At 42.2% G+C, this 13,500-nt stretch overlaps 1 protein-coding gene and 1 pseudogene across 1 annotated transcript in view; both read right to left on the bottom strand.

The window, feature by feature from the left end:
* Tacr1 (tachykinin receptor 1) overlaps positions 1-13,500 on the bottom strand; it is a 158,308-nt gene that overhangs the window by 61,245 nt on the left and 83,563 nt on the right. Inside the window, exon 2 of the mRNA XM_035448853.1 lies at positions 7,150-7,344. Within this exon, the coding sequence (XP_035304744.1) occupies positions 7,150-7,344 (195 nt within the window). The remainder of the gene's footprint in view (positions 1-7,149; positions 7,345-13,500) is intronic.
* LOC103160926 lies at positions 11,678-12,280 on the bottom strand (annotated as a pseudogene).

The following is a 13,500-nucleotide window of genomic DNA, read 5'->3' as shown; positions in this document are numbered from 1 at the left end:
CTCTTCCTCCTCTGCTCTACTCTCCTATGCCCAGTTAATCCTGGCCTCCATTGTTCTCCTTCCCCTCATACTATCAGTGTCCTGCTAGTCCTGCATTCCAGGCTACCATCTTTCCTACAGTGCCAATGAATTCTTCCTTCTTGGTTTAACAGCTTCTCAACTATTATGATGACTATGGTAAAGGCTCTGGGCTATGTTTAAAATGCTGTGAGTACAGGGAAGGAGATGAAGCACAATAGCCAAACCACTAATAGGCCCACATTTCTTGGCCAAATGCCTAAAGCAGCTTGGCAAACAAAACAAAATAAAACAGACAAACAAACAAACAAAATCTCTCTATTTGAAGTAATTATTAAGGTAGAAAATTCCCAAGTTTTGCAGAGGTACATTTTTTAAATATTTCCTTTTACTTTCTTACTTTCATTTTCTGCCAAGCACTGATTTTCAATTGCTGTTATTAATGGAAGAAAAGAAGAAGAATTAAAATTTGAGCTGATTTCTGATAATAGGTATTAAAGGAAGAGAAAGTGCTGTAATATTGACAGTTGTACTTTTCAAAAAGGATTAAAAAAGATTTTTACCTGTATGAGTGTTTGCCTGCATGTATGTATGTATGTATGTATGTATGTATGTATGTATGTATACTATGTGCATGCAGGGTCCATGCAGGCCAGAAGAAGGCATTAGACTCCTGGAACTGGAATTGAAGTTGATTCTAAGTCATGTTGTGGGTGGTGGGAACAAAGCCCAGGTCCAAAGAGCAGCTAGAGCTTTTGTTAACTTCTAGAAGATGAGCCATCTTCTAGACCCAGCAATGCTGTATGTTTATACTCTCCAGTTAGAATTGTCATAGATATAGATTTATACTAGTTAATATACCTGCATTGACTTACATTTCCACAGCAGTTCCAGGTAATTTATAAATAATGACACTATAGTCTCACATAATCTCCTTTGAAGGCTACAGGGAGTACTTGAATTCAGAACAGACATGTTTTACTCAAACTACACCACAAAGTTATGTACATAGCAGTGTAACTAGCAGGAAATGCCAGATCAAGAATTAATAAATGAATTAATGACACTGAAATCCCCTTAGCTGCCTAAATTGTTCAGATGCCTTTCTCATTTTTCTTACCCATTACAGACTTTTTCTTAGTCTCAGTGGTAGGTCTTCCAATGAAGAAAGATTAGCTCATACATCTCCCTTGTCATTAGGAGCATTGCCCTGGTGACTTCTGGACCACTGCCATCAAGCAGCCTTGAAGCACAGGCAAGAGTGATCAGCCTTAACTACATTCCTTTGAAAGATACTGTACATTTCTTATTAGCTAATACAAGTGGCGAGGGGAAATTTTTAGAAAAGACAGTTCATTTTTTTCTGCTTTATTCTCTCATCTTTTCTTTGTGATTTTTTTTTTTTGCTCTAGCTGGTAGAGTTACTTTTGGCCACACATGGAATCTTTGATCAACACTTGTCAATCAAATCTACCTTTATAGAACTCCATGGGTTAGGTCACTGACTTGCTAGATCAGCCACAAGCAAGATGCTGGGTTGCTAATTAAGGCAGGACTCAGTTGCAAATTAGTATTCATGGTGAGCTGAAGCCTCTATTTTTTGTGACATGATTGCATTGGCATAATTTTCTATTACTGCAGATTGTAAATATTAACAGAAAGCAGTAGAAGAAACCCAGTTCATCTTCCTGGGGATCCAGGGATGCAGCTAAGGGCAGCCATTTTGAAGTTCATTTATCTATCTAACCTTTCTATTATCTATTGATTTATCATTTAGCTATCCACTTGTTAACTATCACCATTTATGTATATCTAGCTATCCATCATTCAATTATCTGTCTGTCTGTCTGTCTGTCTGTCTGTCTGTCTGTCTTTCTATCTTCTGTTTGTCTATGTATCATTATACATCTGTCTCTCTATCTGTATTTGTACTCCCTCTATCATCTTCCTATTTAGTTATCAATCAGCCAATCAATCATTTATTTGCCTGTCATTTATCATATATATATTCACATCACCTTGTAAAATATGCTTAATGACATAAGGAATCATTTATGGCCTTGTAATGACATAACACAATTATAAAATGTATGTGAAAGTCTTTAAGAAATTGTGAAAATATATTACAGCTCATTCATGACACAAGACATATACACCTTAGCTTTAATGAGATACCATGTTTCTAGATCAGCTGGGAAAAAATCCTAAAGCTTTGACAATATATTTCATTGATATGCAGCAGAGGAGCAGGGACTCTCACACATGACTGGTGAGAATGTACCTAGATACAATTCTATACAGAGGGGAAATATTAGAATTAAAAATGCACATCCTGCTTTTGGTATTTTATACTTTAGATATCCTTACATGATAGATATAAGGTCGTTCACAGTGACGTAGTCAAGAGTTGGAAGCAATCAAATTCCCAACAATTAATGACTGTGGAAATGATGTTGTACATTCAAAGCATAGAGTCATGTCACTGGAATAAGGGCAGAGGAGCCCTTAGTGTGTCAGCACAGGACCATTTCAAGACATAATGTTAAGATGAAATCAGGATGCAGAATCAGATGCATAATGACATGCGTTTTTTTGGTGTGTGTGTGTGCGTGTGTGTGTGCGTGTGTGTGTGTGCGTGTGTGTGTGTGTGTTGTAAGAGGGAGACTATGTTTGTGCTGATTCATAGAAATGTGTGTCCTCAAGAGAAGTGAAGGACATCATCTGGAAGAATATTCAACAGTATACAGGCTGTTAGGTTTCTGTCAACTTGACAGAAACTAGGGACCTCTGAGGAGGACCTTCAATTGGAATAGTGCCTCCATTTGATTGGCTTATGGGAAAGTCGGGAATATTTTCTATGTGGGAGGACTCATTCCACTGTGTGTGGCACCATTCCCAAGCAGGTGCTTCTGGGTGGTATAAGAAAGTAGCCTGAGCAAGCCATGAGGAGCAAGCCGGAAATCAGTGTTCCTCTACACTCTTTGCTCCAGTTCCTGCCTCCAGACGCCTGCATGAGTTCCTGCCCTCCCTTCCCTGACTGTAACGTGGAGGTGTAAGCAAAACAAACGCTTTCCTTCCCAATTTACTTTTGGTCATGATTTTTATCACAGCAATAGAAAGCAAACTAAGACAACAAGCTAGTAAATGATGGGGTCGGGAGTGACTAAAGAGTCATAGGAACTTCTGTTGTACTCCATAATATGTCCATCATTTAAAATGCAGAACAAAATTACAAATGACTTGGTGGAAGGTGAACATCTTCTCACATCTGCAGATTTTTGTGGTCCAGAGTCTCCTGTTCAGGAAGATAGCACCAGCAAGGGTGTGACCCTCATAGGTACATGAATTTGCCTTATCTTTCTTTAGCTAGTTGGGAAAACTCAGGGTGAAATAACTCCTAGGGGTCAGCAGAGTAAGAACAAGAGGTCCAGTGGATATGGGAATAGACAGGGTTCATTCTGATGTGATTTATTCGGAGGCGAGTTCCTATAAGGAGTGTCATCACAGGCAGAGGCTACACCTCAGAAGAGAATTTCTTCCATTTATTCTGGGTAAAATATTTTGGCTCATCTTAGAGAAAAATATTCTTAAGAGCTTGTAGCAATCAGAACATTTGCATTACATTTAATTTTAGGTTGAAATATGAAATATACAGTGCCCAAAGTAATAAGTCAAATTATCTGCTCCTACGAACAACTTTTAAGCCAATACAGATGGTACAACCATTAAGTTCAAGAAGTGTAACCACCATGTCCTGAATTAAGTTGGGTACCTCTTTATACACCAATTGGATATCTGGACTGTTCCTGTAATGAACATGTTTAATACTTAGTCCATTTTTTTATTGAGCTGTCTTTCACAGGTCTTCACTGAATTTGTGTATTATTAAAGAATCTGAATGATGAATGATTAGCTTTGGAAGTTCAACGTGTAGCCAGAAGGCGTTTATGATATTTTCACAATACTTCTACATAATTAATCTGTTAGCACAAATGATATATTAGAGAAATTGAGCCTGAGCATCTGCTCAGTGTACTGTCTACCTACCGGCAGCCTGATCAATGTATGTTGCTAATGCCAGCAGTCAGCATTCACCAAACCCTTGTGACAGGTAGGGCCCTGGGTTCGACATTTCATGAGAGTTATTTGCTTCTTCCTTTCCTAGTAAAACCTTTCTAGAGAAACCCTCACACCTAGAGATGTGTTTCCATGGTGATCCAAAATCTTGTCAAACTCACAATTAAGATTAATCATCATACTTACTTCTTCCAACAGGTTTATGTGAAATAAACCATCAGGTTTGAAGTCTTAGAGGAATTGACAATTAATGACTGAACTCAAAGAGTGATAAGGCTGGGAGTTGATTGGTCATTGAACTGGAGCCAACACGTTCATCTTAATTATCACAATGCCTCAAAACAAAGTTGCCATCTGGCATCAACTTTGGGGTTATTTCATACTAAGGACAATCACTAGTTCTAAAACAAGGGAATGTAATTAACAACTTAAGTAAATATGTTAAAATTTAAATCTCTAGAAATAGAGCCTAATTCATTATAGAGGATACGGACACAGAAAATAGCACTTAATGTGGGAACTATGTTTGTGTTATAGTCAATGTGTGAATGAATGACAAATAGATTTTTAAACTTTGTATTGGAAAATAAATTTGAGTAAATAATCTCAGATACTCATAACCCAGAGTCATGTTTTTATTTTGGGGGGCAAGACTATCTCTTCATTAACCATTTATTTGACAAAACCTAGAATCATCCAAAAAGAATCACAATTGAATGATTGTCTTTTCAGGTTGGCCTGTTTGTAAGAGACTGTCTTGATTGTCTTAATTGACATGGAAGGGGCAAGCCCACTGTGGGAGCACCATTCTCTGGGCAGACAATCCTGAGTTAATAAGAGAGCTGGCTAAGAGGGAGTCAAAGTGTGGGTCAGCAAGCAGGGTTCCTCTGTGGTCTCTTCTTCGAGCTTCTGCTTTGAGTTTCCTCAAGGATGGGCTGAGACCTAGACGTGTAAGACAAATCAACCCCTTACTTCCCTAAGTTTCTTTTGGTCAGAGTGTTTTATTACAGTGACAGAATGAAATTAAAACAGTGACTATGGTAAAATAAACAGTGACAGCAAATCTACCTCCACAATCCTTAATACCTCCTCTGAGTTCCCCAGACTAGGGAAGATGACAACTCCAGTGCAATTGTGTTGAGTCTCAAAGGAAATTCCTAGTGATTAATAAACACAACTCACCAAGATGTTCACAAGCAAGTCTCTAAGCATCACTGCTTATTTAATAAAACCCCACAGTTGTTTGGGAAAAGAAATCTATTTTGAGTTCAGCTTTAAATTTGTTATAAGATAAAAGAACTTGTGGGCAGCTAGTAGGAAGTAGTTAGACTTGGAGAATATAATGAGAACTTAGGGCAGACTCTGGTAGATGGAGATTTCTGAAGCAATTTGTTTTGTTTTGCTTTTTAATGGGGAATTGAAACTCTGAGGTATTTTCCTCCTTGCCTGGAGGAAACCTGCCTGGGTCATGTTCATGGGTCCCACACAGTTGGTGGAGCCATGCTTTTTGTCCCACTGAGACCTTGTTCATGCTATAGCTTCACCAGAAAGACTTACTTTATAGTGTCTCCTTACAGGGTGAACATCCACCCTCCACTGCTTGATGGATTGGATCTCATTGTTGGTGTCTGGAGGGCCATGTCTCAATCTTATGTACTGCTTCCTGGCAGGCCACAGTTCCATGCTCCATGTAACAGACCCATGCACCAGAGTGGCTATGTGACAGGCTTTGGAACTTTCAGATTTAAGTGGCATGACAGATACCATGCTTCATCTTCACATTTAGTAAATTTAAAGGCCACACAATTACACTGTTATCCAATGAATTTGGTCCATTAGTCTTATCTGACATTTAATAGCTTGCGATGTGAGCTATGCATCATTTCCTCTGATAGTCATGACTCTTGTTCATAGGAAACAGTGTTTTATTTTCTTCCATTTTAGAACAGAGGAGATGCTGGGATCCTTGCCTGTGGCCACCTGCCTAGTGGCAAGACATAATTAAAAACTCAGTTCTTCTGTCTCTAACATCAGTATTGGTTTTTGTTTTGTTTTGTTTGAATAACAAGCCTGAAATTGGAGGATTACAGAGGGTTTTCCACAAGACCCACTTGATCCAGGTGCTCTCAGCCCATGAAATAGATGCTTATATAAATTTCACATTACTATTTAACTGGGCAGAACAAGGTAAAGAATAAGCCATTTCAGTGCTGGCTCCAGGGCAAGAAGCATTAGGGAAAATTACTGAGACATCTTGAAAAATCCTGTCTGTGACCCGCCCTCCTCCTACAAGACAAGCAGGCCTGCTTGTGTGTGCTCTGCAACCCCTCGACACTAAAAAGCCATCCATGCTTGCATCTGAACGGAGATGTCTCATTTCTCACGCTGTAAACTCCTGAAAGGATTTGGATTGATGCTTCCCTAGAGGCGGTTTATGAGATGAAAGATTCAATGTCAGTGACATTGTTTGGAGGAGGAAGAGAGGGTACGGGAAGTGGGGCTGTGGTATATAGGAAAGAGGGCAACCTATAGCATATTTGCTAGGGTGCTGGCTACCACCTGAGCAATGACCACTGAACTTCATGAAGCAATCACAGTGTGAAACACATGTTGCAGAGGGATTGTAGCAAAGGGGAGGAGAGCAGGTTACTGTTGAGAGCTACTGGAGTACAGACCTTCCCACCTTCTAGTATGCTGTGCCTAGCACAGTGGCATCATAGAAACACAGATCTTGGCAGGGGAGCATCTTAGATAAAAGGTCCAAGAGAGGTGGTGGGGCACTCAAGGAGGTGGTGGGGCACTGTTGTCCCAGGAACCTGTAATAGGAACTAGGTCTTAACATTCTTAATATGACTTTCACAGTATTGGGGTGGTGGGTACCATCCCCTATAATGATGGATGTACCAACACTGTCAGAGCAGTGGCTGTGAGAAAGGAAGGCAGACACACGTGCAGTCCCTATTGATAAAAGGGAAGAAGTCAGGGCCAGGAAGGCTCTGCAGAGCACAGCACGGCTTCCAAGCAGGTGCATGAGACTGCCGAATTTCTACTCACGCTTTCTCATAAGTTCTGTTGGGATGCTCTGGCCACTCGATCATGCACACGACTCTGCTGGGCATGGTCTCTGTGGTGGAGTAGTAGCCCTGTGGGAAGGCCAGCAGGAGAGCCAGGACCCAGATGACAAAGATGACCACTTTGGTAGCAGTGGCCGACAGCCGGGGCTGGAGGGGGTGAATGATGGCCATGTATCTGCAGTAGAGAAGAAAGGACAACATTCTGTTATTATGTATTTTCCTGACGGTAAGAATTCCCTGAAACCCACTGTTTCCCAATTATTTGTGTTTGTTTATAGTTAGAGGCCAGAAGTCAACCCCCAGTGTCCTTCCTCGGAAGCCATCCATGCTGTCTTTTGGGACAGTCTCTCACTGGACCCTAGGGCTCACCAATTAGGTTCAGACAGCTGGCCATTAAGCTCTGAGAATCTTCTTGACCCTGCCTTTCCAATGATGGGGTTCCTAGTGTGCACCACCACGCCTGTTACCCTAGGTCCAAGGGGATCAGAGGCAGGAGGGTTGTTGGAGTTTGTTGGCTTTCACCCTGGCCAAGATATGAGGTCTGAGTTCAGAGAAAGAACCTCCCTCAATGGAATAGGTGGATAGTGACAGAGAAGAACACTCATTCAATATGTGCATTTGTACACACACACACACACACACACACACACACACACACACACACACACACACACACACACAAAGACCCTGTAAAACAACTCAGATCCTCATATTTGCACAGGAAGTACTGAGATATCTCTGCAGCAGCTCCTCCCAATGATGATTTACAAGTCTTTTCTGAACTATTCTTTTATAGTCTATCTACTCCTGAAACTCCAACTCATGATGTATAATACCAAAAGCCCACAAGGAAAGACAGATTCTTAAAAGAAAAATTGATGACCCATTTAGAAACATTCTAAGAGATATTTTCATTTTTGACATGCTGGAAATACATACCTGGTCAAATACATTTTAGGGGCTGAAAAATGGCCTGCTTCAAGTACTTTCAACATAAAGAGTTTTATTCTTGAGGCCAGAAAGATGGTTTAATGGTTTAGAGTGCTAACTGACCTTCCAGATGACCTGAGTTTGGTTCCCAGGACTTACACTGGGTGGCTCAAAACTGTTTGCCACTACAGCTCCAGGGAGCCTGATGCCCTCTTCTGGTCTCTTCTGGGCAATTGTATTCACGTGCCCATCTACACTCACACATTTACACATGCACACACTTAATTAAATAAAAATAAGTAGAAAAAAGGAATTTTGTTCCCTTTTCTCTCCTGGTGCCAGAGACTGATCCCAGGACCTCATTATTGCCAGGCAAGTGCTCTATCATTGAGCGACATCCCAACCTTCTCTTTTATGCTGTGGGGATCAAAGGACAATGCTGATAGGGATACATCTGGGCTCTGCAGAAGAGGACTCAAAATTCTGCTATAATGGAACCACGAGATGACACAGTCTCATGACCCTGCAGCCGTCTTAGCTTGTAGAAACACACAAATGCTTGATTAATGATGGAAAAAGCCTGACAAAATGATAAAAAAGCCTGATACATTTTCAGATTGTGTCTTCCTTGAACAGAGTGTGATTTCAATGGCTTTAAGAGTCCTTATGTAGCATTAAAAAGCTTAGTAATGAGCTGGGGGTGTATCAAGGACTCAGCTGGTGGAATGGTATCAGCTACCACCTGGGTGACGGGAGCGCAATTTCACGAGGAAACCCTAGATATAGTGTAAAACACAAACCTCAGAGGGATTGCACCAGAGGAGTCACCTAAGACCATTGGAAAACATAGATAGCTATATATGATTTGTAACAGTAACAACATTACGATTATGAAGTAGCAATGAAATAATATTATGGTTGGGGGGTCACCACAACATGAGGAACTTCCTAGTTATAGCACTAGGAAGGTTGAGAGACACTGGCTTAGAGGTTCAGCCATTCTTGGGTCCCCTCATACCTATGATCTAGATTAAAAGATGTCGTCCTGATGAGACTGTGCACAGCCTCTGAGATGCCACAGAGATCCGAGGGACAGTAGACACGACAATCTGCAATTCATATCACACAACAACCCTGCCTGTCCCTTATAAAAGGGTTTTCCAAGTGTATTTTTCTTTAAAATATTATGAGTTTACTTCTTTAAAATATGCATTTTCTCCTCAGAGTGGGAATGGCATTTTACACAACCTTCAGGGTCTAAACATTATCTGACAGGCAGGTAGTTCTTGTTTCTGTGGGACGGAGGGCTCAATGCAGGCTTCAACAATACACAAACATCTGCACAGCTGTCAGCTGGCTCCACGCAGCCCTGCGGAATTGTTTTACTGCATTGCTTGGTCTCCTAGGAACTCTAGGCAAGGACTGGGGCCAGGGTACTAGTAGAGCAATTTCAGTCAGTATGAGCTTCAACAGTTCTCACCAGACACCTGCTGTATGCAGAGTGCAGCCCTCCCTTCAGAAGGCTATAAGTATTTCTCTCCAGAGGAGCAGGCACATTCATAAAAACACAAATCACAACAGCAGATAAATGACCTCAAGTGAAAATTGGATCAATACCTTAACCCCTTAGGGATGTTGCAGAGGCAGTCAAACCTCCAAATGGCAGGCACTCTTAAAGAGATGCTCACTGGATTTGGGTTAAACCTGCTGAGCATCTTACTCTGAGGACAAGCGGTGCTGAAGCCTCCTCCCTCTTCTGGGTTGGGATTAGGTATGACTTTCTGGAAGGTTTAATGATCTGATTTGGACAGATGTTTAAAATTTTGGCTTTCTTAGTGTTCAGTTCTGGGGTCTTGGTTTTCCTCTTCTGGGTTGTAAGAACAAAGACACTGGCAATACTCTGTGTGAGGAGGCTAGATGTAAGAAAGATGCCAAGGTCAGCCTTTCTAGAAACAGTATGATGTATTCCAGGGCTGGAGACATTGGTAAAGTGATTGCCACATAAGTAGGAGGACTTGAGAGTGCGAGCCTCAGGAGCCACATTAAGTGGGGGACATGGTGACACACACCTGTCATACCAGCTCTGTAAGGTGGACACAGGAAAGTCTTTGAGGCTGCCACACCAAATGAGAGACCCTGCCTCAGAAAATAAGGGGGGAAGATGCTGAAGAATGACATCACGGGTGACCTCTGGTGTCTACATGCATGCACGCGTGCGCGTGTGTGCACACGCGCACGCACATACACACACACACACACACACACACACACACACACACACACACACACACACACAAACACACATGCACCCTACCCAATAAATATAATTAAAACTTTACAAAGAAAGAAGTCACGAATCCCCAGGAATCCTTTCAACTTTCATCAAGATTTCCCTCCCCGGATCCAAAGTGGTCTGGAGGCCATGAAGATGTCGTCTCTCCCAGCCCCATTCAGGCTTCCTCACTGACGTCTGTGCACTCCCAGGCTTTGAGCTAGAGAGAGAACCACAGGGGAGCGTGCAGTAATTACAGCACCCTCTTTTTATATGATCTCAAATGCAAGATTTTAATTTTCCGTTTGCTTCTAAGTCAGGATAAATGCTCAAGCTTAAATAAATGAATCCCAATGCCCACCCCTAAGTTGGAGATACAGCACTTAGAGTCGAATGTGACTACACTTTAGAAGCGTTGCCCCAGTGTACGGCCACATGTCTCCAAATGGGTGACAGAAAGCCATATTTTATCATTACTGCAAAAATTGCTATTTGGAAGCCCATTTTAGTTAACTCTGCACCATTCTTTTAGACCAGGAGCCATTTTGGTGACAAATGAATCAATTGCATGTAGAAACCCCAAGTTAGTGTCAGAGATTGGCTGTAAAAAACACATTTTTCATTTGTTCAAAAATGGTTATAAATTTCTCTTGCTTCCTCCTTTTTTCCTTCCTTCTCATTCTCTCTGCCTTTCCCTGTCTCTCCATCTCTCTCCTCTCCAGCAGTTTGCTTGTGTTGCACACTTCTTTCTTATTTGCTCAGGGCTAGCCTCAGTTGGCTAACCCCTACACAGACAATGGATCTTTCCCTCCCTGCTTTCCATCCCCAGCTCGCATCCCATTAACATACAGTACATGTATCTGGATCCACCCTCAGCAACTCTTTCTTATTTGATTATGAGAAACCTCCATGCAAGTGCTTCAAGCCCTAGGAAAATACACTTAATAAATATTTATTGACCGTTCCATGCTCACGGGATTCCAAGGCAGCCAACTAAATGTCTTCCTGGTTTACACATTAATCTCCAGACTGCCAGAGTCAGGTCCAGAGGCTGCATGGCATGTGGATTACTTCCTCCTCTTCAGGTGGTCTCTTCCTCCCAGAAGCCTGTCTGCCAGCTCTTATCGAAGCTGGGTGTCACCTCTTATCTGAAACTGGAGGTGGAGTTCCCTTTGGTCACAGCGCTTTATAAAAAGAAGTCTCCCGGAAGCATATCTTTTTTTTTTTTTTTTTTGACGGTCCTAGATCGTTTATTTGGTATGAATTTTAAAACATCACATATATTAGTGGTAACGGTGGAGCTGCGTTAATAAGGCAGAATATTGCGCCTTCTCCAGGCTTCATGGAGAGAGTCACCAATAGTGTGGTAGAACTTGTGGCCCTTTCCAAGGTCACGGCTCTTGAGGCCAGCAGACGTCAGCCCATGCATCTCTCTGTGCTTGTGGACTGGTTTGGTGATCCACTGGGTGTCAGGGTTCCTTCTGATAGCTTAATGGAATGGATCAATGAGGGTAGCCTCAAAAAACTTGCATGTGGAATCTTCATCAAGCCAGTAAGAATTCAGGACTCTTAAAGCCCCATAATGATGTCCAGCTCTCTCCTCAGCAACAGACTGAAGGCTTCTGTCAAACTTTAGCTGGTTAATACCATGATGGACAGGTTTGCCTTAAGTTGCATCCCTAGGAACTGGGTGTTTGTGGCCACCATGGCGGACACGAATCCACTATATGACATAACCTTGCTTGGCCTTGTACCCCAACCTTCGCGCTTTATCAGGCCTAGTGGGGTGGGGAGCCCTGTGCAAAGCAGAGAGCTGGGGGTATTGCCAGCAACGGACTCTTAGCAGAAAGCGCACCACAGAGGACTGCTTCTTCCTCCATAGCTCCTGGATGTATTTATATGTAGCCATCTTGGTTCACCTGATGGCTGCCGCCAGAAGAAAGGATGGAAACATCTTCTTAATCCGGGGAAGTGTGCCTCTGTACATTTTTGTCATGGAAAGACAGACATGAGCGTATTGTGAAAAAGAATCCATCTCCTCCCCAGCATCTCTTTCTTCCTCTTTGTCTGGCCCCAGATCACTGGGCAGAGAGAGGACTGTGCTTTCCTAACCCCTCATCTGCAGATTTTCCCCCCAACCCAATACCAGTCCCTCACTCTTTTCCAGAATGGTATAAACTTCGTTTAAAGAACCCCATGTGCCGAGGGATAGGGATGGCTCAGAATATACCTGTAAATCAAGGATTAGCAAACTTCCATAAAGGTCAAAGAGCAAATGCAAACTTCAGGGTCTGTCAGTTTCTTCCATAAGTACTCAACCCTGTCTTTGTGGTATCAAAACAGCCATAGACAGAAAGTAAACTATTGGACATGACTGTGTGCCAATACAACCTTATTTACAGAAACAGATTGTGGGCTGGATTGGAGCCTTGTAGCTTATGTAAAGTGATGAGTAAGAGGAATTAGAACATGGCATCACCTTCAGAAACATTTTCTACCTCTGACAGGGAACACCCAGAATAAAGTCAGTGCATTTTCAGTCTGTCATCAGGAAGTAAGGTGACCGTCTTCTGCCTGGCACTGCTCAGAGTCTGGTTTCCCATCTAAACACAGAGGTCTCAGTTGAGGACACTCTTTTTTTTTTTTTTCAAGACAGGGTTTCTCTGTGTAGCTTTGGAGTTTATCCTTTGGAGTTTATCCTGGTACTCGCTCTGGAGACCAGGCTGGCCTCGAACTCACAGAGATCTGCCTGCCTCTGCCTCCCAAGTGCTGGGATTAAAGGCGTGACACTCTTGATCTCTTCCTGTCTGGCTCCTGCTTCTATTCACAGCCTGGACCCATCATCCTTGCCCTCATGGAAGGATTTGATGGCCACCTTCAATGGGACAGAGTTCACTGATCTTGTGTTGGCCACACCTCACTTATTTTTCTATTTGCCTGTCTGTCTCCCCCCCACCCCCATGTCTTACACAGAAGGACTCCTTTAATGCTTGGGATCTAGTAAACATGCAGTGAAAAATTAACCAAATAAATAAGTATGAAAATTTCTTGGCATATAGAAGGGACCCCACAAATAGTTGCTGAATAAAATCATACCCAATACAGGCATATATGTTATAACTCTATTAT

This window comes from Cricetulus griseus, chromosome 8, assembly GCF_003668045.3.
Source record: "Cricetulus griseus strain 17A/GY chromosome 8, alternate assembly CriGri-PICRH-1.0, whole genome shotgun sequence".
Classification (NCBI taxonomy): Eukaryota; Metazoa; Chordata; class Mammalia; order Rodentia; family Cricetidae; genus Cricetulus; species Cricetulus griseus.
This window is presented reverse-complemented; position numbering and strand designations above follow the sequence as displayed.